This window comes from Neophocaena asiaeorientalis, unplaced genomic scaffold (assembly GCF_003031525.2).
Source record: "Neophocaena asiaeorientalis asiaeorientalis breed wild unplaced genomic scaffold, Neophocaena_asiaeorientalis_V1.1 scaffold99, whole genome shotgun sequence".
NCBI lineage: Eukaryota > Metazoa > Chordata > Mammalia > Artiodactyla > Phocoenidae > Neophocaena > Neophocaena asiaeorientalis.
The window spans coordinates 3,308,391-3,331,132 of NW_020173022.1; the positions used below are offsets into that span (position 1 = coordinate 3,308,391).

Genomic DNA, 22,742 nt, shown 5'->3' on the forward strand with positions numbered 1-22,742 from the left:
CCCGTGCTCTGTAACAAGAGAACCCATGACAATGAGAAGCCCACGCACCGCAACAAAGAGGAGCCCCCACTCTCCGCAACTAGAGAAAGCCCATGTGCAGAAATGAAGACACAACATAAAATAAAAAATAAAAACAAATAAATACAAAATTAAAAACAAAAATAAAGTGTGTTTATCAACAAAAATTGATTTTATTTCTATATAGTAGACACAAAATATTAAAAATTGAATAAAACTGCTATTTACAATAGCATCATGTTATTAATTACGGATAAATGATAGATGTGCAAGACATATATTGAAAATTATGGGATACTGCTGAAATGCTATTTTAAAGGCTTTATAAAATGGCATCTTTTCAGCCTATTTTTTAAATAAATTTATATTTATTTATTTTTGGCTGCGTTGGGTCTTGGTTGCTGCATGCAGTCTTTCTCTAGTTGTTGTGAGCGGAGGCTACTCTTCGTTGTAGTGCACAGGCTTCTCATTGTGGAGGTGGAGCACGGGCTCTAGGGGCGTTGGCTTCAGTAGTTGTGGCTCACGGGCTCTAGAACGCAGACTCAGTAGTTGTGGCACATGGGCTTAGTTGCTCCACAGCGGGTGGGATCTTCCCAGATCAGGGATCAAACCCATGTCCCCTGCATTGGCAGGCAGATTCTTAACCACTGTGCCACCAGGGAAGTCCTTTTTCAGCCTATTTTTAATGTTTTTTATTTACTAAACCATGAGGCCATGGCTGCAACTAGCAATAAGTAACAAATGGGGTTCATAGAAACTCATACTGGAAAGGAATCTCAGAATATATAAGATGTGGAAATGTTTCAGTACTTAACTTTGAAAGGTTTCTTCTTTCAATATTTATGTGAGCACTCAGTGAGTGTCAAACACTTATACACTGAGTAAATAAAAGATGCATCACCTGAACTTGTGGAGATATTAACTAGTAAAGGGAAACAGAAAATAAACAAATGCAAATAATGTAGGAGTTGTAATTAGTGCTAAGTGAAAATAATAAAGAACACAGAAATGTACAAAACTGGGGTGCTATTTGGATAGAATAGGGTAGTCACTGAAGTCTAAGTAGACATTCAGGTCAAAACCTGAAGCAGAAAGAGCCAGCCAGATAAAGTAAAGATCATTACAGCCAAATGGAACAGGAGTTGGGAACGCCTTGGGTAGGGCAGTAGGGGATGCCAGGAGAGACTGGCATGTTTTAAAACTCCTAAGAAAGCCAACCTGGCTGGAGTGTAGGGAATGTGGAATAAAGGGAAAGACAGCACAATGGTCATGTAAGAGGTAGGCAGGGATCAGATCATGCAGGCTCGGGTAGGAACTGGGATTTTATTCAAAGGGCAATGGGAAGCTGTTTTACAGTTTTAGGCAGGCTATAGACATTAGATTTTTCTTTTCTAAAAAATTACTCTAGCTTCTCTGTTGGAGAATCAACTGGAGCCAATATAATAGTCTAAGTTGTCACAGATGGTCCCCTTTTGCTACAAACACAAAAATGCTGTATACTACACAACACGTTTTTATTTAAAAGAAAAAAATACATCACAGAACTTAAAAGAAAGCAAAAAGAGATGTAGAAAGCAAATCCAAGGGGCACTCTACCTGAATGTGTGCTGGGGATTTGATTCCTAAACACATATGGAGACAAGATCACCAACATAAAGTTCAGAGTGTGGAAACTCCTAAATTAATTTACAACTCCTAAATTAATTACCATGGTCCACATGGTAACAGAGGATTAGAGAAAACTCAGCCTACTGCTTTGTAAAAGCAGTAAGGAAGACTGTTATCTCTGAGTTTTATATATATATATATGTATATATATATTTTTTTTTTTAAAGGGCATCTACAGATACTTGAGGCCTGTATCATACATGGGGGTTAGATCTAAATTTGTATTACAAGTTTAAAAAATTACCTTAAATCTGGTTTAAAGCAAATGAAACTTCTAGGGACCAGCAAAACCAATCTGTAGTCTCTCAATCCAAGATATAAAGGGCTCTCACAGAACTTTTTTGAAGATAAACTCCCAATAAAATATACATTATTTGAAGAAACCAGTCACCATGAGGGAGAGCTAACAGAAACAACAAACAGTAGATCCAGAAGCTTGCAAATTGGAAATTATAACTTTATACAGATGTTGTCTTTTACTATAATCTTGCTCGTGCTTTGGTTCTCATTCAGGGTTAATGCAAAACTTTTAAAAATACCTTAATTTTCATCTCTATTATGATTACGACACTTCTTGAAATCTACCCAAAGTGAGCTAAAGAAAGTTTATGTATAAAATTTAACATGGGGCATACAAGGTGGTTCATTTTTATTAGATGGAACTAGATTGCTGATGCCTGTAAATGGCAAACTGAATTAACTACCAGAATGTACCGAGCCCCATCTACTATTTTGAAGCTAGATTATCTGTATACTTTAACGTATTTAGTCTAGCTTCAAAAACTGGGTGAATCTGCCTCCTCCAATCCTTTTGGATAGCATATGTTTAAATGTTAGGAAAAATGAGTCCACATTTAAAATGAAGAGTTTGTGCAAACCTAAATTTAAGAAATCGCTTTTAAGTTTAAAAGCTTAAAGGTTACAAAGAGAATTCCAAACACCCTTCACCTTCTAATCACCTATTTAAGCTTGAAATATTCATTCCAACTCTTTCCTTGGTGTAGTATTTTAGTTTTAGTCTACTTCTTTACTTCAATTTGTTTAAAAATATTGACAAACTAAAACCAAAAGCCACACATGTGATTTTTAAATGTAAGCCAAAATAACTCGTTTTAAAAATGCAAAACAGTGAAAAGAGAAACACGAAAAATTAAGTGGTCTCATTTAAATCATCCTGATCTATATGTACTTTGACAACGTTTGCATCTTTTAATCTCCAAAATCTTGCTTAAAATGAGAAAATGGAAGCCCAGAGTGGTAACGTGTTCAAGGTAGTACCAGAACATTGAAATCAGGACTCCAGGCGGGAGAAGCCTAGGAAGTGTTTTCCCATCCCCCAGCGCCGACGTTTTTACATTGTCTTCTCTGAACATAAAAACAGAGGACAGATCATTTTGAAGAGGAGGGATTTAGACATCCCTTAGGAGAAAGGTTACAGATTAGCGAGAATCTTTCACAAAATCGAAGAACCAACTCCCAATCAACAGAAATCTAGGAGTCACTACAGCCTGGGGGAGACCTGGCTACGCTGTTAAATGTCTTGTTCCTTTTCCACTATCATACCCCAGTCCTCTGAAATGATTCTTTATAATTAAAAGCCTAAATCTGAACATTCTTGAGTCAACTTGCGGGATGATTTCAGCGCAGTTTTGGAAGAAGCCACTACAAGCCACGCAGCGAAACCCTCCACCACCAACACGTAGAGTGCTCCGCCCCAGTAAATTCGAGGGCGCCAAGAGGCAGCTCTGTCCTCCCTTTTCCGCCACCGACTCGTAGTCACTTCCTCACTGCCTGTTTATCTCCACTCTTATTTCCATTGCTATTTCCCCCTTTACCTCTTGAAGCGATAACCCAACAAGCATAGGAGACAGGGAGAAAGACCAGCCAGGTCAGGGGAAATGAATGTCTGCGAGGCCACGATTTCTTCACGCAGTTTGTCCGGCACTGACGGAGAGAGCCTCGAAGAGAGCCGGGTCCTGCTGCAGGGGAGAGGGGGGGCCTTGCGTCCAGAGCTCGATGCGCTGATTGGTTGGTCAGCCGCGGCCGGGGAAGAACCCGGATGTGCCTGGGTAGCTGTGTTGGCAATTGGGGTTCTGAGGCTTGGGCGTTCTGGGCGTGCTGGCAAGTCGAGGCGGATGGCGCGGGGTTGGGCTGGCTTCTCTGAGGAGGAGCTGAGGCGACTAAAGCAGACTAAAGGTAAAGGGACGGGTCTGCACAGATTTAATTCTTGGGTCTGTTAAGGGGAAGGGGCGGGGTTGTAGTTTTTGAGGGGAAGGGGGCGGGGAAAAGGGTTATCTGTGTTAGGGGAAGGAGCTATAAGTGGGAGGAGAGGCTTGAGAGGGCGCCAGAAGTGGATGTACTTGGAGCCACGGCTGGGGGAGGGGGGCAGGCACAGAGGACTGGAGTCTACTTTTAGAAAAGAGACTTCAGGCATTTATTTCAGGGATTTGATTTTTTCCGGTGAAAGGAAGGGGACTTGGGAGAGGAAGTGACCTATTAGGGGGATTGCTGCATAGATCAGTGGTTGGAGGGTTGGGGTCTGAGTAAAGGAAGGAGAAGGGCCACACACCATATTAGGTTTGTGATGAATTTATAGAAGCAGGCAATGATTGGGAAAAAGGATCACAGGGGTCTGAATAAATGCAAAAAGTTGGTGCTTTTCATAAGACATCTGGAGTCTTGCTTTCACTTGCCAGGTGATTTTTGCAGTTCTTTCCAACTCTTGAGAGTCAGCAAACCAAAAGGGTCTTTGAGAAGATAGAGGTGAAATATCTAGCTACCTATCTACGCCTCTGTCCATCCATCCATCCATATCTACTGACTTTAGTGTAAGCTAAAATTTTGTGCTTCCTTCTCCAGCTTTATAACATAATCATTGAATGGACTTGTACTATTTTGTTATCTTTCAATGAAGAAATTAAGTTTGCTGGTACTTTGTGAGAAACTCTTGGTAATATAAACGGTGCTTTGATTGTGGTTGAAATTTTGTAAAGTTCTGTACAGTGATCCTGGTAGTGCACACCTCTTCTGTGAGCTTACACCATTCTTGGTGCCATAACTTATACATTCTGGGAGAAAATTAAATAAGCTCTGCCATGCCTTTAATTAGAGTATGTGGGAAAACTCAGGTAAGCTTGTGCATTTTTAGCATGGTTGTGAAAATAATCTAGGGCTGACAAGTGGAAAAGGAAGTAAATTTGTAATGTAAGGCCAGTGTAGATTATGTAGATCGAGGAAATTTTGACTGGTCCAGAGACCTTTGAAAACTAAATCATAAAAGTTACACTACAGTTTGTAATTAACTGACATTCCCATGTTCAGATGTATGGAGTACTAGTACCCCTGCTTCTGGTCTGACCAGAAGTTATGGGTATCAGCTTCTGCAATTAGGGATCTTGATATGAACAAGGCCTCATCCCTGCCTTCAAAGAGGTTATAGTCTAATGAGGAGACAAACTATAATATAATGTGATAGTAGATGTGGTACAAGAGCTTGCTACAGAATTAGCAGGAACTTTACTGTGCTGGTGGTTGGGTGGAGCTTGGCAAAATTTCACAGAGATTATGTGTTAGCAGAGGTGAGTTTGCCAGGGGAAAGAAGACTTAATGTAGAAGACTAAATTAAACATTGGGTTCATTATGTGGAAGTAACGTTTCGTACATTAAGGACCTTAACTTAAAGACCTATCATTTCAGTGAGAGGTTAGAGCATAGACGTCAACTCACTAGTCTTTGATCACCTTAAGAAAACATCTCAGCATCTTTGTATACTCATAGCCAAACGCTGATTGGTATATAGAAGATCTCCCAGCTCTGCCTCTAAATCTTTTTGTCTTGAAGTTCTTATTTATAAGACTAGAACAGCTGAATCTTTAATTTTTAAGGCTCCTTCCAGCTGTTCTCCAGCCTTAAAAATATATTTAGGGCTTCCCTGGTGGCGCCTGCGCGTCCGGAGCCAACGGGAGAGGCCACAACAGTGAGAGGCCCGCATACCGCCGAAAAAAATAAAATAAAATAATAAAATAAAATACCAGTGAGCACGATTGCTATATCCTATGGTAAGAGTATGTTTAGTTTTTTTTTTTTTTTTTTTTTTTTGGTTTGACGGCAGGCGGACTCTCAACCACTGCGCCACCAGGGAAGCCCGAGTATGTTTAGTTTTGTGAGAAACCACCAAACTGTCTTCCAAAGTGACTACCATTTGCATTCCCACCAACAACGAAAGAGTTCTGGTTGCTCCACAACCTCACCAGCATTTGGTGTTGTCGGTGTTACAGATTTTTGGCCATTCTAGTAGTTGTGTAGTGGTATCTTGTTTTAATTTGCATTTCCCTGATGGCATGTGATTTGGAATCTTTTCATATGCATATTTGCTGTATGTATATCTTCTTTGGTGACAAGGTGTCTGTTAAAGGTCTTTGGCCCATTTTTTAATCAGGTTGTTTTCTTGCTATTGAGTTTTTAGAGTTCTTTGTATATTTTAGATAACAGTCCTTTTTTATCAGATGTGTCTGTTGCAAATGTTTTCTCCCAGTTTGTGACTTGTCTTCTCATTCCTTTGACATTGTCTTCCACAGAGCAGAAGTTTTTAATTTTAATGACATTCAGTTTATCAGTTATCTCTTTTATGAATAGTGCCTTTTGGTGTTGTATCTAAAAAGTCATTGCTGTGCCTGAGATCATCTAGATTTTCTCCTGTGTTGTCTTCTACGAGTTTTATAGTTTGGAGTTTTGCATTAGGTCTATAATCCATTTTGAGTGAAAGGCATAAGGTCTGTGTCTAGATTTATTTTTTGCTTAAGGATGTCCAGTTGTTCCAGCCCAGTTGTTGAAAAGAATATTTTTATTCCATTGTATTGCCTTTGCACCCTTGCATAGGCAGTTGACTGTATTAATGTGGGCTCTGGGCTCTCTGTTCTATTCCATTGATCCCTATTCTATTCTTCTGCTGATACCCACTGTAGCTTTATAGTAAGCATTAAAGTCAAGTAGTGCCAGTCCAGCTTTGTTCTTCAATATTATGTTGGTTATTTTGGGTCTTTTGCCTCTCTATATAAACTTGCGACTCATTTTGTCAATATCCATAAAATAACTTGCTGGGATTTTGATTGGTATTGTGGTGAATCTATAGATCAAGTTAGGATGAACTGACATTGACATCTTGACAGTGCTGAGTCTTCTTACCAATGAATATGGGATATCTCTCCATTTATTTAGTTCCCTGATTTCATTTGAGTTTTGTAGTTTTCCTCACAGATCTTGTACATATTTTGTTAGATTTATACCTAAGTAATTCTTTTTTTTTTGAGTGCTAATGTAAACATTACTGTGTTTTTTATATCAAATTCCACTTGTTCATTGCTGCTAGGAAAGTAATTGATTTTTGTATATTAATCTTGTATTCTGTAACCTTGCTATAATGACTTATTAGTTCCAAGAGGTTTTTTGTCATATGTTTAATCCTTAAGTGACCTGATTTGTTGTTTGGGAGTTTAAAAGTTAGCATTTTTAATCTCATAGGTAGGTTCTGTGAAAATGCAAAATAAAATGGAAGCTGCATTACTGACTTTCAGAGGGATATTAATAATTCAGCTAACAAGTGTAACTGAAAGGTAAGCAGGCTCAGTGACATTTTCTGTTGGTGTGAATAAAGATCAGTAGCCAAGAATAAGTTTCTGTTGCAAGATGTAGGACTCTACTTTGTGTTTCTGTCTAAAGTCAACAATAACATTTTACTTTTGATTGTATGTCTTTGAAAATATTTTCTTTAATTCTTACACCAACTCCATGAGATAAGTAGAGCAAGTAAATTTTCAACCAGTTTGACAGATGAAGAAACTGTGGTATGGAATAATTAATTGACTTGCCTAAGGTTACTGAGATGTGGAGAAAAGCAACACCAGAACTTTGACTCCAAAGCTTTTAACTCTCCTTTGGGAGATTTAAATATTAAGCTTATGTTGTTTCAAAGGTCAATATGCAGGATTTAAAAAACACACTTAGTTCATTTATTAGAACTTACCATAGTTTCATTTCTCAGGCATTTTGTAAAGAATATCTCTTACAGATCTTATGTAGTATAGTATGAATGTGAGTCAAGATTCTCCAGTTGTCTGACCTACAAGGTTAACACTGGTATGGACAATTCAGAAAGTACAATAGAAATGTTATCATTTAGTTCGTAATGCTTTTTAAAAAAATTTCTCCCGATTGTTTTATCTTCCTCTATTGCTTTGCTCAGGCTGCTATTAAAATTAACTTGCATACATTGATTAAAGGCTAACTACACTCTGGGGAACACAGCCCTGGACTGTTTGGAAGATGAAAGCAAACAATTTAGAGTTAACTAGCATTCCTAAAGTTAAGAGACTTCATTCAGCTCTACTTTGTGTATCATGTCTACCTATGTATCAAATTACCCTAAGACCTGTTAAAATTTAAGAAAGGTAAAGCCTATTTGAAAACAACCACCATTTTATTTCAGAAGAACAGACAGAACCATAAATCAAATTTAAGACATATCAGAGAATTCATTTGTCTACCTACTTTGGTCATATTAGATTCTTTTGGCAGTTAGCAAATCAAGTTGAAACCTTGCTTTGTATTCTAAGGCCTAACTCACAGACAAATGGACTTCCTCAAAGATAATTGAGAACTAAGGAAGTTTTTGTTAAATATTAACGGTATGATCGGAGAACTGTCAAAACTCTGCAAGAAGATGGCTGTTTTTCTCTGGGATTTTAAGAAAGAGAAAGTGAGAAAAACCCTGCAAAATTATCAGAGTTTAATGTTAATGCTTTATTTTCTTAGAGAAATTATAATTATTTGCTGCTCACACAAAGGAATTTTTCTCCATTCTCTTTTTTATATAGATCCATTTGAACCACAGCGGCGTCTTCTCCCTGTGAAGAAAAGTCGACAACAACTTCAGCGAGAAAAAGCCCTTCAAGAGCAAAGCCAAAAACTTGGACTTCAAGATGGATCAACCTCATTACCTCCAGAGCAGCTGCTTTCTGCACCAAAACAAAGATTTAATACTCAAAGACCATGTTCTTCTTCCCCCACTGCCCCCACACTCACCTCTACTATTGGTGATGGAAAACCACAGGGTATTGAAAGTCAACCAGGGGAACTAGGACTTAAGAATTCGCATGAAGGTCACAAAAATGCTGAGGTTCTACCTCCAAAACCAGATTGCAAATTGGAAAAAAAGAAAGTGGAATTGTTAGTAAGTCTGTATATCCATGAGACTTTTTTCCGTTTTAACGTTTTTTTCCCATTGGGCTTTGAAGAAATGCATTTTGTTTGTTTTATATTCTAACGTAGAAATGTAATGAATAAACTATTGAAAAATAGCTACCACCTAAATGTAAGTAGCAGTGTTACGCACTTCTTATGTTTTATGTTATTTAGTCTTTACAATAGTCTTACAATGCATGTTCATTATTTTCACTTTATAGATGAGATGTCTTGGACTCAAAGATACTGTATTCCCAAAGTGAATACACCACTAATAAGTAGCAGAGTTGGGGTTCACATACAGGACTCTCTGGATCCAGAGTCTATGCCCTTTACACTCACCAGAACCAGTTCTTATATGCATGGTACTCCTCCCCAAATTGAACCCATTCTTTCAACTTCCAGATTGCATCTCCATTGGCCCAGAAAAGGGTACTTCTGAAGAGACGTGAAGGGATGGTCAAAGGAAAGAGTATTGGAAATTGAGAGGACTGATTAAATAATTCAGCTGCATCATTAGATTTCTTTATTTAATGTGTTTGTATTAGAAACCACCTGCAGAATTTGGTTTAGCCAAATTTTTGTGGAAATTACCATTCTATGACTTGTGAATTCTTATAATCAGAATTTTTTTATTATATAGTTTATGTTTGAATATCCACTCTTTATTTCCTCCTGATTTATCACTCACAGGGAAGAAAGAATGGTATTTGTTTCTTTTTTCCATTTTCTGAGTCTTTCTTTTTCAAAGTGTCTTATGTTTTTTCTAATCTCACCTATTTTTCCAGTCTCTGCTAATCCAGATTCTGTACTGAGTTTTAAGTGTTTCCTGCCCACCAGGGGTTTACAGCCAAGAAATCATTTTGACAAGAGACAGAAAGCCACATGAAGTATGAGACCCAAATTAAACAAGTGCATACTTTTAATGTCTTAAGTGTAGTTTACCAGCAAAGTCCTGAGACAGGTTGTTGCGGGGGTGTGTAAATTGAGCTGGAGAATTTAGACTGAATGTCATTAGGAAAGTTATTCTCTTTTTAGGTACTTGAGAAAATATTCATAGAAGACATGTAATCTCAGGAACTGTTAAAACGGAGAAATTCTGAGGCTCTAAGAGGGGGAAAGGAAAAGTATATACTAGAGAAGGTCAGAGATGACATTTCACTTTTCTGAAAGAGGCACAAGATAAGCCAGAAAATAGAGAATTAAGGAAGTGAAGAAGGACTTGGAAGCAGAAGATGCCTGCCTAGTGAGTTCCTTGATGCTGTAATACCCCACCAAGACTCCTGAAGGAGAGATGCCCTGATAAAAATAATGGTTAGAGAAAATCCAGGTGTCACTGTTGCACACCATTTGGGTGCTAGGTGAGCTGGAACTAAGGTATCTGGGGAGGAGGTACCTGCAGGTAGTAAAAATGAGAAAGGACCAATGCCAGCACTAAGGTGGAGGCTGTAGGAATGGAGAGAAAAGGATAATTTTGCAAGTGGTTACTAGGTCTGGGAATAGAGATTTTTGATATAATGGCTGTGAGAAATGACAGTAATAGGAGCAAATAGCTTTGTCATTACCTTGTTTAATTTGAGTTGACATTAAGTTCATGAATTTACAGGAAATTTTAATATATTTCTTTTAGAATTGGAAAGATGGGAAGACAATTCATGTTTTCAGATCTTTGGAGTTTTTCTTTAGCCCAACATTCAAGTCTTAGTTTATAGTGTTTCACTCTGTTTAGAATGTTTAAGAGCTAGAAAGAAGTGAGCAAATTGTAAGAGAATTTATGAAGTAAACATTGGTTACTGTGCTAAGGGTTATTACATGGTGAAGATGTGTATTATAGAAAACTATAAAAGATATGAAATTAGTTACAGAACAACTTATTTTGCTTTCTATTTTGCATATAACACATGATTAACTTAAACAAGTTTCTTTGTACTCCAAAAAAATGCCATAGTACTCTGGCTTCCAGTTTGGGTTCCTAGGTTATATATGTATAATGGATTTCAAAGGGCCAATTTATATAAGCCTTCTTTACTTCAAATCGTAGTCTTTGTTCCTATTAGAACAAAATAATGAGCTACAGACGGGTTCCTTTTAAGAGGACTTTTTTTTTTTTTTGAGGTACGCGGGCCTCTTACCGTTGTGGCCTCTCCCATTGCGGAGCACAGGCTCCGGACATGCAGGCTCAGTGGCCATGGCTCACGGGCCTAGCCACTCCACGGCATGTGGGATCTTCCCGGACTGGGGCACGAACCCGTGTCCCCTGCATCGGCAGGCAGACTCTCAACCACTGTGCCACCAGGGAAGCCCTAAGAGGACTTTTGAAAGAAAATATATATAATCTGGTTGATTAAATTTTATACTTAGGAACTAAGACTGGTAAGGTGGAGCAGGGTTTCAGAAACTTATTTTTATACTTTTGCTCCCTAGGCAAGAAAAATCTCGTTGGGAAGTCCTCCAACAAGAACAACGGCTAATGGAAGAGAAAAATAAACGTAAGAAAGCTCTTTTGGCTAAAGCTATTGCAGAAAGGTGAGGCACCTGAACCAGGAGAGCTTGTTTGTAATCTGTAATTAGTTTTGTCATGTTTTATATTTATTTTCCTATGTCTGTTCTAATAAATGGCGTTTTCTCTACAACCGTTACTTTTAAGACCTACTAAACAAATTACGCTTTACAAATGATACTGAAATTACAGTCTTAATTTATTAAGGAGGGCTTTTTAAGCATAGATTATAATGTATTTATGAATACAGGGGCAATTAAAACTTAAGGATCATCATCAGTGTTTTTAGTTTTAACCATCTACACATTCATAAAGGAGCAGTAAATAGCTATCAACATAAGTAAATTAGCAACAAATGCAGGTTTTAATTTTCACATAGGCCTTAATCATCTGACATGTAGAGGAATAAGATTATTCCACATAAGTGACTTATACACCCACAAATCCTAATTGTATTTCCTATGGCCATTTTTCTTAAATAATGTATCCTGCCCCCACTGATAAAAGAGACATGATATAATTTAACTTTTTATCCTTGACTGTGGGTCACCATTATGAGCATTGTCCCATACTGTATACAATTCAGTTTTTCTCTCACCTTCCAGAGTGAGCTTGTCAGTGATCCCTTTTCCTTTACTGCACTGTACAAGCCTTGAACAACAACATTCCTATTTGAGCCACTTTTCCCATCCCTCACCCACTCTTCCCTCTTTGTAGTTTCTAGTGTGCTGTGGCCTTAGGAAACCAAGCTCAGTCAATAAAGCAATGATTGAGAATAGTGAGAACTAAATGCAAGCAAGTATTCAGAGGCATTTTCTTTTTAGATCTCCAGAAAAGTCTGGCACAACTATTACTCATTAAAGCTGGTGTATGTGTCAGGGTGAGAGGAAGGAATAGGGATGGAGAGAAAGGCACGTGGGTATAAGAGTAATTCAGGATTTTATTTGCCAAAAGGATGTATGTATTTGAAAATAATGATTTTTTTTTTCTTACTGGTACACCTTGATCTTTCATGAAGCATAGGAAATACTCAACTTACTGAACTTATGTTTCAAGAAGAAAAACAATGTGATTATTGAAAAGCATTTTAGTAGTCTTCAGTTTGGAAGAGGTTGGGGAGGCTGTTTACTCGGGATTTTACAAAAAGATTTACAGGCTCAGCACTTACTCTTCTCTATGTGCTTTTGATTTAAGACAGAAAGTATTACTGTAGACAGAAGTGTAAGGAAATATAACCTGATTAGATTATTACTAAATGGATAGTGAATCACTTGAAGTAAAAAGATCACGAGGTTAACTTTTGTAGGCAGAAAATAAGGGTAAATGCATAATGGAGTAGAAATCAGGAGAATGTAAGTTGCAGTATAGTGGTTTTATTGGGAGTTTTATTCTCCTGTGAGAATGTGTATGAAATTTCGAAATGAGTGGAATTGTGATTAAAGGTTGGCTTTTGTATTTGTTTATTCTGTTTCTTAAGTAGATGATGTACGTGGGGTTGGAGAGAAGGCTGAGGTTGCTTCTAAACAAAGGAACAAAAAGAGTGTTTGGTTTTGAGCCCCAGAAAGAAGAATTTTGAGGACCTGTAGTTTTCCTAAGGAAGAGGAATCAAAGAAGTTTGGGGAAATGAATCTTAAGAAAATTAAAACCGATTGACATATACACGCTACTATATATAAAATAGATAACTAATAAGAACCTACGGTATGGCACAGGGAACTATACTCAATACTCTGTAATGGCCTATATGGGAAAAGAATCTAAAAAAGAGTGGATATATGTATATGTATAACTGATTTACTTTGCTGTATATCTGAAAGTAACACAACATTGTAAATCAACTATACCCCAATAAAAATTATTTTAAAAAATAATAAAACCAAATAGATGTTCTCAGACTTATAAAGGAATGGTGTTTAATGTAGGCAGCTGTTCTTGGCGTCCACTAAGTATCAGACAAATGGAAGTAGGCTTAGCAAGAAGAGTTTAAGGCTGGAATTTGGAAAGCTGTGTTCAGTATTCCAGCATATCCAGTTCTCTATACAGATACATCCTTTTAGTGCTTATTCTCATCCTTATGGAATGAATATAGGCCTATGAGTGAACTCTCTATTGGTTTTTTTTAATTACTTTTTTTCCTTGTGTATAAAAAAGTATGTACTAATATATAATTTGGCCTAATAAGGAGGAAAAGTGCAAATGCAGTTTTAGAGATATACCAAAATGTTACCAGCATTTGTTTTATCTCAGTTTTTCTGTTTTTTTTTTAATTCTTAAAAATTACACATTATAATCATATTGTATATACAGTAGCTTGCTTTTTTCACTTATATTGTGTATGGATACATGATTTTAAAATGTTTTCATTTTTCCACTCATATTCCTCATTTTATAGATCTAAAAGAACTCAGGCAGAAACCATGAAACTAAAGAGGATCCAGAAGGAGTTACAGGCTTTAGATGACATGGTGTCAGCTGACATTGGAATCCTCAGGAACCGGATTGATCAGGCCAGCCTTGACTATTCATATGCTTGGTAAGTTGGGGAAATGGAACTCTGAACAAGGAGTTTAATTTAGTTAACGTTTATTGCTCGCTAGGCCAGGGCATTTATATATGTCATCATTAAGCCTCATAATGACCCTATTAGGCGCTGTATTTATTCCAGTTTTATACTAAATCAAGTATCTCCTTTTTGAAGTCTTCCTTAACTCTGCCCTACCCATTAACCTTGTTTATATCCCTGTTAGAGCATTTCTTGCATTATTTATTTACATTTTAGTCTTTCCTGCTAAACCATCAGCTGTTTAATATTTGAGACTCATTAAATGTCTAAATGACTTGCCCCAGAACTCTATATATTATTCTAACACCAAGTCTGTGCTCTCTTTTTTAGAAATTTTGATTATGTGAGATGGTATAGGGACTAGCCTATTTCTCATTTCAGTTTTCATCAAAGAAAGGAGATCTAGTTTATTTTTTAAAACCTTTGAGTATTTGAAAGAAAATACCACTCTGTCTTGAAAGCTTGAAGTTTTTTCTTTTTTTTTTTTGCAATTATACTCTATATAAAATGGCTTGCTATCATGTGTTTCCTTGGTTTTAATGATTGACATTTTTTTAAAGAGAAAAAATCATCATTGCATATTCTCAAAACAAACTAACACATGTAAAGAATTACATGAGCTTTGCAAACAGATAAAAGCAAAAAATTAAGCCCAATTTCAGGGTTATCAGTCCTTTCAACATTGCTTTAATCATCCTGGATTGTCTTTTTTCACAAGGGAATGCTGTGTTAATGACTCGGTTTTGCATCTTTCTCTGTAACACTAGAAATCAATCAGAGTGCCGCATTAGTCCAGGGTAAACCACAGCATCAGAATGTTTATGTAACAATTTAATAAAGAGGAAATGCTTGATTGTGGTTTTTAATTCACTGTTTATTGTTTAAGAAAGAGGTTTGTGGTGTCCTTGTGATTTTTGTAATTGTTGTTTGACCATATGCTCTTAGACCTAATGGGTTGCTTTTATTAATTAACTGTGTAAATTAATGCCATCAGTAGCTGATAACTGGTGGTTCCATTTCTATTAATAAGGTCATTAAGGAGGTAACCAAGGTTTTATTAAGATTAAACTAAGCGTAGATTTTTAGCACATTTTATTCTCTGTAACTTAAGTTTGCCAGAGGAACATATTTATGCCTTTGTAGCTCCTTAAGTGAATAATTCTGATTATTCTGGATATCTCCACAGAAAAATCATTTGATCGTGTTTTAATTCAGTCCTAGGGGAGGCTGAAGAGGATGCATTTGTACATTGAAAATTATATAAGAAATGTCATAATTTTAGCCTTCTGAGAACCACAAAGAAGGTGGGATTCTGGTTAAAAGAGAAGACATCCCATAGTATATGAATATTTTTAATGACATTTTAGTACATTTTTATATAGTAAAGAGATTTTATATGGTAAATTTTTACATTTCTTAAGCTAAAGATGACAGTTTATCATGATACTAGTATTGACATAGATGTATGTGAATATCCTTATCGTACGTGTGAGGTTATTTTTAAAAACATAAGCTCTTGAGTTAAGTCAAAGAGAAGCCACTGACAATTTAGACTAGAACCAGGGTTGTATCTTGTTCATGCATAAGATTAAGACAGTATTTTCTAAATTTACATCTGTGGTTATTAAGAAAGTATAGATTGGTGATATAGTATTATGGTCTAGATTTCTACTAGAAGGTAATCCGCAGGGCAGTTTCTGTGGTTCTGTGGGAGATTTCCTTGATTTTTTTTTTTTTTTTAATAAAAACATTGTAGTTCTGGAGTGGCTGGCATGGTGCTGTGTCCACAAAATGTTCTTGGATACGAATAGGCCAGAATTCATCCTAAAACTGGTTTCTGTAGAGCAGTGTCAGGGTATCCACCTCTGAGGAGATGGTACTTGGAGTGTCCCAGCGGAGAGAGTTGTCACTGCTGCTGCTGTTCACAGCTGTGATTACAGTGCTGCCGTGTGCTGCGCAGGCAGCTTGTAGAACTAGAGTGGCTGCCTGTAGAACATTTCTTTAACCCTCAGTATACCAGCAAAAACAATGACCACCATTTGCCATCGATGTTTAATAGACGCTCCCATACGCACATGCACACATACACGTGTAAACATATATACATAAATGTTTTGAGTCATTTTATGAATAACTTAAAGAAGTAAGAATAAAAGATTGTGGAAAACACCTTTGTTAAAAAATTTTATATCAAGTAATGTTTGACTGCAAACATTATAAAAAGCTAAAAGAATATCGTTACATCCTTTTAGCCACACAGGGTGGTCCAGGTACTTGTAAAATATTGTATGATAAAATTCTTCCTCTTGAAATTATTAACTCTAGGAGAATAACGTATTTCCTTTTTATCGTCAGAAATATATTTTTCACTCATTGATTCTTGAGTTTGAGAAAATTCATCTAGGGTGTGTTTTTCTGAAGACTCATACTCTGAGATTTCACTTACATGGTCAGTTTCACCATCTAGAATCTAGCCTGTCTCTGCATTTATATTGATTTGCTAGGGCTGCCATAACAAATTACCAAAAACTGGGTAGCTCAAAACAACAAAAATTTATTCTCTTATGCCTTTGGAAACCAGAAGTCTGAAATCAGGGTGTCAGTGGGGTTATTATTCCTTCAGAGACTCTAGGGAAGAATACATGCCTTGCCTCTTCCAGCTTCTTCTGGTGGCTGGAGACATTCCTTGGCTTGTGGCCACACTACTCAGTTCTGGGTCTCCATAGTCTCATTGATTCCTCCTGTTTTCTCTCAAAAGTTCCTCTGCCTTTTTCTTAAGAGGATACATGTGATTGTATTTAGGGCCCAGCTGGATAGTCCAGAATAGACTCCTCTCAAAATCTTTTAGTCACATCTTTTGCCATTTAAGGAAATGTTCACAGGTTCTTGGGATTAAGAAATGACTATCTTTTTTTTTTGGGGGGGGGGTCATGTTTTAGCCTCCGCAACATGCATCTTTTGATTTGTCTAATAACTGCAAAATGTCTTCATCTGTCAATTTTCTTTGTCATTCTGGGTAGAAAATGAAAAGTAATAATTCTCATCTGAACAGTGAAAGCTAAGAGCAGATTACAAGTTTGGTATTTCCAGTCTTCTTTTATACCTTATTTAAAGGTGATGTAATACTTTGGCAAAACAGTAAGGAAACTAAGCGATGATGATTTATTTCATTATAGTATCCTTTTAGGTCATTCCATCATTCTCTGTTTTCTTATTATTTTAATTTTTTAGCATAAATGTGAATAATTGATGAGTAATGAGTAAATAATTCCTAGGGTGATGAAATGGCAAAATGTTTCAAGATATAGGAAAAAATATATTTCAACAATCCCATAATGTATCTTAGGTTTATAAAAGTGGACCCATATAGTAATTGCAAAATATAATTAAAGTCTATTTTTCAAAATATAAGTAAATTTTCTCTTTGTTCTCTGGAATACTTCTAAGAAAGGATAAAAATAATGATATGTTGATCCTTACAAATAGAACTGCTCTGGAAAGAAACTGAAGAACTAAGTATTTCATTGGAACCTAATGACATGCCAAGGGTTAACGGTGTTTTTAAAAAATTTCGGGGAACCAAAACCAAGAGACAGTTTCTAGAATCCTTTAAATAAGATTCATTAAATCATTCAACTTTCCTTTAAAATAATAAAACAATTCTATAATTACATTTCCAGTTCAATTTGTCTTACTGTGGTATGTATAATGCTCTTATTATTCTGTTCCAAAGTATGTCTTCATACTCTGATTTGGTATTATCCCCCTGACCCCCAGACTCATAGTGCAGTTTGTGAAACTAATCAATATTTTGAACATAAATCACTCTGTAAAAAATAAATATATATGCGTGTTTCTGGCCAGAAGGGCTTTAAATAAATAAACAAAATGCAGAATCTTCAGTGATTTATCCAGGGTGAAAGATCATTGGAAACCTAGGGACCTATTTGCAAATTTTAATTTCAATTCAGCATTCATGAGCCCAGTCAGTAAATCTTTCTAACTGACTTTGGCTGAGGGAGACCACAGACTTGCAGAGAAGGGAGGTTTGAGCTGGCGGGGGGGAGAGACAAGATATGTATACCTGTAGAGAATGTTGTCAGAGCTCTTAAGCTTGATGAAAGAACATTCATAAACAGGATATGTTATAAAGTATGGAAATAAGGGATTCCAGATACCCAACACAGCTCCTTTACAACAATTCTTTTAACATAGGGGTAATTGAAAAACATCTAGTTCTCATTCTTATATTTACTAGATGACAGTAAAAAAATGAAATATGAGAAGTGAACATAATGTAAATAAGTTTTCAAATATAAACACCAAGTCCTTAAATTGTACATAATTTTAATTTTAGATACATGTTTAGTGGTACACTGACAGTGCTTTTTTATTCTGGTGCTCTGAAGAAGAAGTTCTGCTTCTTGAATGCCTTCCAGGCACTGGGCTAGACACTTGCCCTGTTTATTCTATTTAATGCTTAATTAACACTCCTATGAGATGTTATTATCATCACCATTCTACAGATAAACCAAGACTTAGTTCAAGAAACCACCCCTGGTGGGATAGGGAGAGTGGGAGGGAGGGAGACGCAAGAGGGAAGACATATGGGAACATATGTATATGTATAACTGATTCACTTTGTTATAAAGCAGAAACTAACACACCGTTGTAAAGCAATTATACCCTAATAAAGATGTTAAAAAAAAAAAAAAAGAAAGAAACCACCCCTGGTCACCATACTGGAATTTTCAGTCACTGCATGCCTTTTCTGCAGCCTCTTCTACAGGAACCTGGCTGTGTTTTGTATTCATGATATTGAGCCTGGGACACACCTGATAAGAACAAAGATGGGAACTCCAGAACATTTAATCCATAGACTAAACTGGGGTGCATGGCATGGCCTGGCACTAAGAGTTCTGTTTAAACTGATACGAGTCAAGCCAAGCCAACCCAGGCCCTCCCTCTGGAATTTTGGGATTGGAACACTGAGGGATTGAGTGGAGTGAATTTGATGTCAAGGCACAGCTGGTGGCCATATTGGGCTGTGAATATGATAGGAAAGCCTAAAGAGAGAAACTGTGGTTTCTCAGCATTAGCATGAGCAATAGCCTTTGATTCTGAGGACATGCCTGTGAGATTGCCTCTTGTATCCTACAATAAAACCCATTTTTTACCTGAGTGAGTATGACTGAATATCTGCTCATTACATCCAGGAAAAGCCTTCAACAAAGGAGGTACACACATAGTAAGTGGCAAAGGCAGGTTTGGAACCCTGGGTTCTCTAAAAGCAAGGCCTTTTATTTTTTCACTATATTTCCCTCCAAGACAGAGAATCTTGCATAAGGAGATATACCTGTTTCTTTTTTGCTATAACTCTAGTATTAGAAATTATTTATTATGTTGAGTAAGGTAAGGCAGTCATAACAGGTAAGGCATCATGGCCTTCGCCACTGTTAGTGGTAACTAAATAGAATAATTAGTTGGTAGGTAGGGGTCATCCTCTTTTCTGGGCAAAAAGAAAAGCAACATATTGTATGGAAAAGGCAAAAAAGAAGAAAAAAAGAAAAAGGAAGATTGCAAAGTGACTTCCCCACGTAGAATTACCCTACTTCAAATAAGTCTGGGATTACCTACCTATGGAGTTTCTATATATATATAAAAGTAATAAACTTTTCTTAATAGAAGTCTAACAGTAGTCTGTTACAGAGTGGAGAGGGTGAAAACAGCTTAACCTGGGGATTCTCAACTGGGGGCAGTTTTGCCCCTTAGGAGACATTTAGTAATGTCTGGAGACATTTTTGGTTCTCACAACCAGTGGGTGCTACTGACAACTAAGGAGAGAAAGCCAGTGATGCTCTGCACATCCTGCAATGTACGGGACAGCTCCCCACAACAAAGAATTACATGGCCCAAGTTGTCAGTAATGCTGAGGTTGGGAAACCCTGCTTAAACGTATCCTGAAGTTTTCTCTTCTACTTGGTGTTTACTTCTTACTCTCACCTAGTGTCATTGGGCTGGCTGTGCTCTGTCATTTCTGAACCACTGTCCATGTCCTTCTCCACCAAAATTTTTCTTCCTTTTCTACTCCATTAATCAAAAGACATAGATTTTCTACTTTCTCCATCTCTTATTATTTTCTCTCTCATACATTTAACCAGTTGTGTGCTGGAGCTGGCTTGCCCTGGTTCATGAGAGACTTTGTGTATCTCTTCCCAATTCTGTATTCAGTGATATCTCACTGATAGCTTGAAATTGGCCATAGTAATAGTATTTTTACTACAGAAATTGATAAACACTACAAATTAGGGCTCTCCCCCACTGGAGCTAGCACACCACTGAATTAACCTCTCAGCCTGCTTTCATTCAAGCACAGCCTTGGAAAGAGGAAATGGGTGCCGAAGAATGTTGTTAGGTTAGGAGAGTCCAAGTGTGCATGTTGTGGAAGTTTCAGCAGCAGTAGCCTACTTTGTCTAACATGTAGATAAGTGTTCGTAAAGTATTAATAGCCATATTTTCATTTTATATATATATATATATATATATTATTATTTCTAGGCCCTCCTTTGACTGTCTTCTTCAATGGAAAACTAATGGACCAGTCTTTGTACCTGTCCCTGCAGGAAGCGGTTTGACAGGGCTGAAGCAGAGTATGTTACAGCAAAGCTAGATCTACAGCGCAAGACTGAGCTTAAAGAGCAACTCACTGAACACCTTTGTACGATCATACAGCAAAACGAGCTCCGCAAGGCCAAGAAGTTGGAGGAGTTGATGCAACAACTAGATGTGCACGCTGATGAGGAGACTTTGGAGCTCGAGGTGGAGGTGGAGAGACTGCTGTGTGAACAAGAAGCAGAAGTAGGGAAACAAGTGGTTCATTCAGAGAGGCCATTTCAGCCTTCTGGGGAGAATATGAGCTTAGGGTTTGCTAAAGAGAACAAAAAGCATCAAGACCAGGCTGCTTCCCCAAAGGTAGATGAACAGTGTGAAAGCTCCAGTAGCATTGCCCTTCTTGATCCAGACCAGCCAAATCAAGAAGTTGAAACTACTGTAAAAGACATTTCAGCTGCTCTGACCACATGAGGTGCCAGTGTTTGTTCTTTACAACTAACATTCAGTAAACTAAGCTTTCTGTTGTAGATCGTGCCATGACCTCTGATAAATGCCTCTTCAAAGCAGTATTAATTTTTAAATCCATTAGTTTTAGTATAACGTTTGAACATTCTAGAAAATCTGAGATTATGATCATTTTTTATATGGGGGCATAGTTCACCTTGATTTTGATCCAGTTCCTTCATTGTACGCTTACAAACTAGTGACTTAAAAGGATGGAAGAAAAACTACACGGTTAATAGTGTTTTTAGACCAGGTGAATACTGAAAAGTAAAGTGAAAAATGAACTCAGTACCTAATTGAACTCATTTAACTTCTCCTGGGAGAAATGTTGAGAATGAGAGTACTATTTTATGTAATCAGTAAAGAGACATAAAAGCTAACATGTGAAAAAGAATGAGGAACAACCAACAAAAGTAGTAGGTTGAATTATCTATTTGGATCTCACTAGAGTTGTAAAACACAACTTGGAAGTTGTAGTTTATGAAAAGAACCAGAAAACTTAAACCAGCATCACTTTTTTTTTCAATTTGCCATTTAAACGGCTTTAGTTTACAACCTGAGTTTTGGTTAGTTGATACACATGAGCGCCCATGCACACACACACACACACACACAGATATACACATACCATGGTATATAAATAATTTCACTATTAATATATTGTCTCTTCTTTAATCGGCACATTGATTAAATTTACCCTTCTGCAGGCTGAAAATAATATAAAAAATCTTATTGCTACTTTGGATTATCTAAAAAAGTTGATATATTTTCTTAAAGTTACCTCTAAGATATGTGTTTTATATGTTGGATATAAATTATCCTGTCATAAAACATTTAAATTGTTAAAATGATGGTTTTCTTATTACTTCAATAGTTTGTTACTGTCACTGATACTTGACCCCTACATTGTGCTATATGTGAATGTGTAAATAAATATTGTAGTTTCGTCACAAAAATCTATGAATATCACATTAAATTATGATCTATTTATCAGAAATTCCAAAAGTACAAATACTACATTTTAAGTCTTAGAGAACTATTATAAAAGAAGATAAGGACAAATGTAACATTGTATCCATAATAACTTCTGAAAAGTTGGGAACATACTATTTTTAAATGAGTTTGTTTGAGGGTATTACCTTCTAGTAATGCAGATGAACTTTGTATTTTTATATTATGTAATTTGAGTTGAATTTATAGCTTTCCATTACTGACTTCTCTAAACAGAGGCTTTTATACAGATAGTTGTTTTTTTATTCATGAATTACGTACATAAAAACGGAAAGCTTCGTTGTCTAATACACTTATTTTTCTAAGGAATAAGTGATTCTAATGCATTTATAATGTCGCCTTTCAAAGTTTTAAGCAGTTTAGTGTGTATTCTTTTTTTTTTTTTTTTTTTTTATAGCCACTGGACCACCAGGGAAGTCCCTAGTGTGTATTCTTAAGCACTGTGTGGCAATAATGTATCGTGTATCTCCATGTGGTAGATACACTTACCTCCTTTTTATAAGCCTCTTTTAGGGAAAAACCTTCAATTCAGCTTCTATAATATTGGCTAAATGCAGGTAGGTACAATCTAATTCTCAGTCTATACTTTAAGTACTTATAAGGTACAAGGAGAACTGAGAACCATGA

The 22,742-nt window shown here is 36.7% G+C and overlaps 1 protein-coding gene across 1 annotated transcript; it reads left to right on the forward strand.

The window, feature by feature from the left end:
- The first annotated feature begins 3,745 nt into the window (after window positions 1-3,745).
- Window positions 3,746-22,244, forward strand: GORAB (golgin, RAB6 interacting). The gene is given in 6 exon segments (XM_024742461.1): window positions 3,746-3,793; window positions 3,795-3,882; window positions 8,559-8,910; window positions 11,350-11,451; window positions 13,818-13,958; window positions 20,612-22,244. Coding segments are annotated over 6 exon segments (1,191 nt in total). The 3' UTR covers window positions 21,072-22,244.
- The last annotated feature ends 498 nt before the right edge of the window (window positions 22,245-22,742 follow it).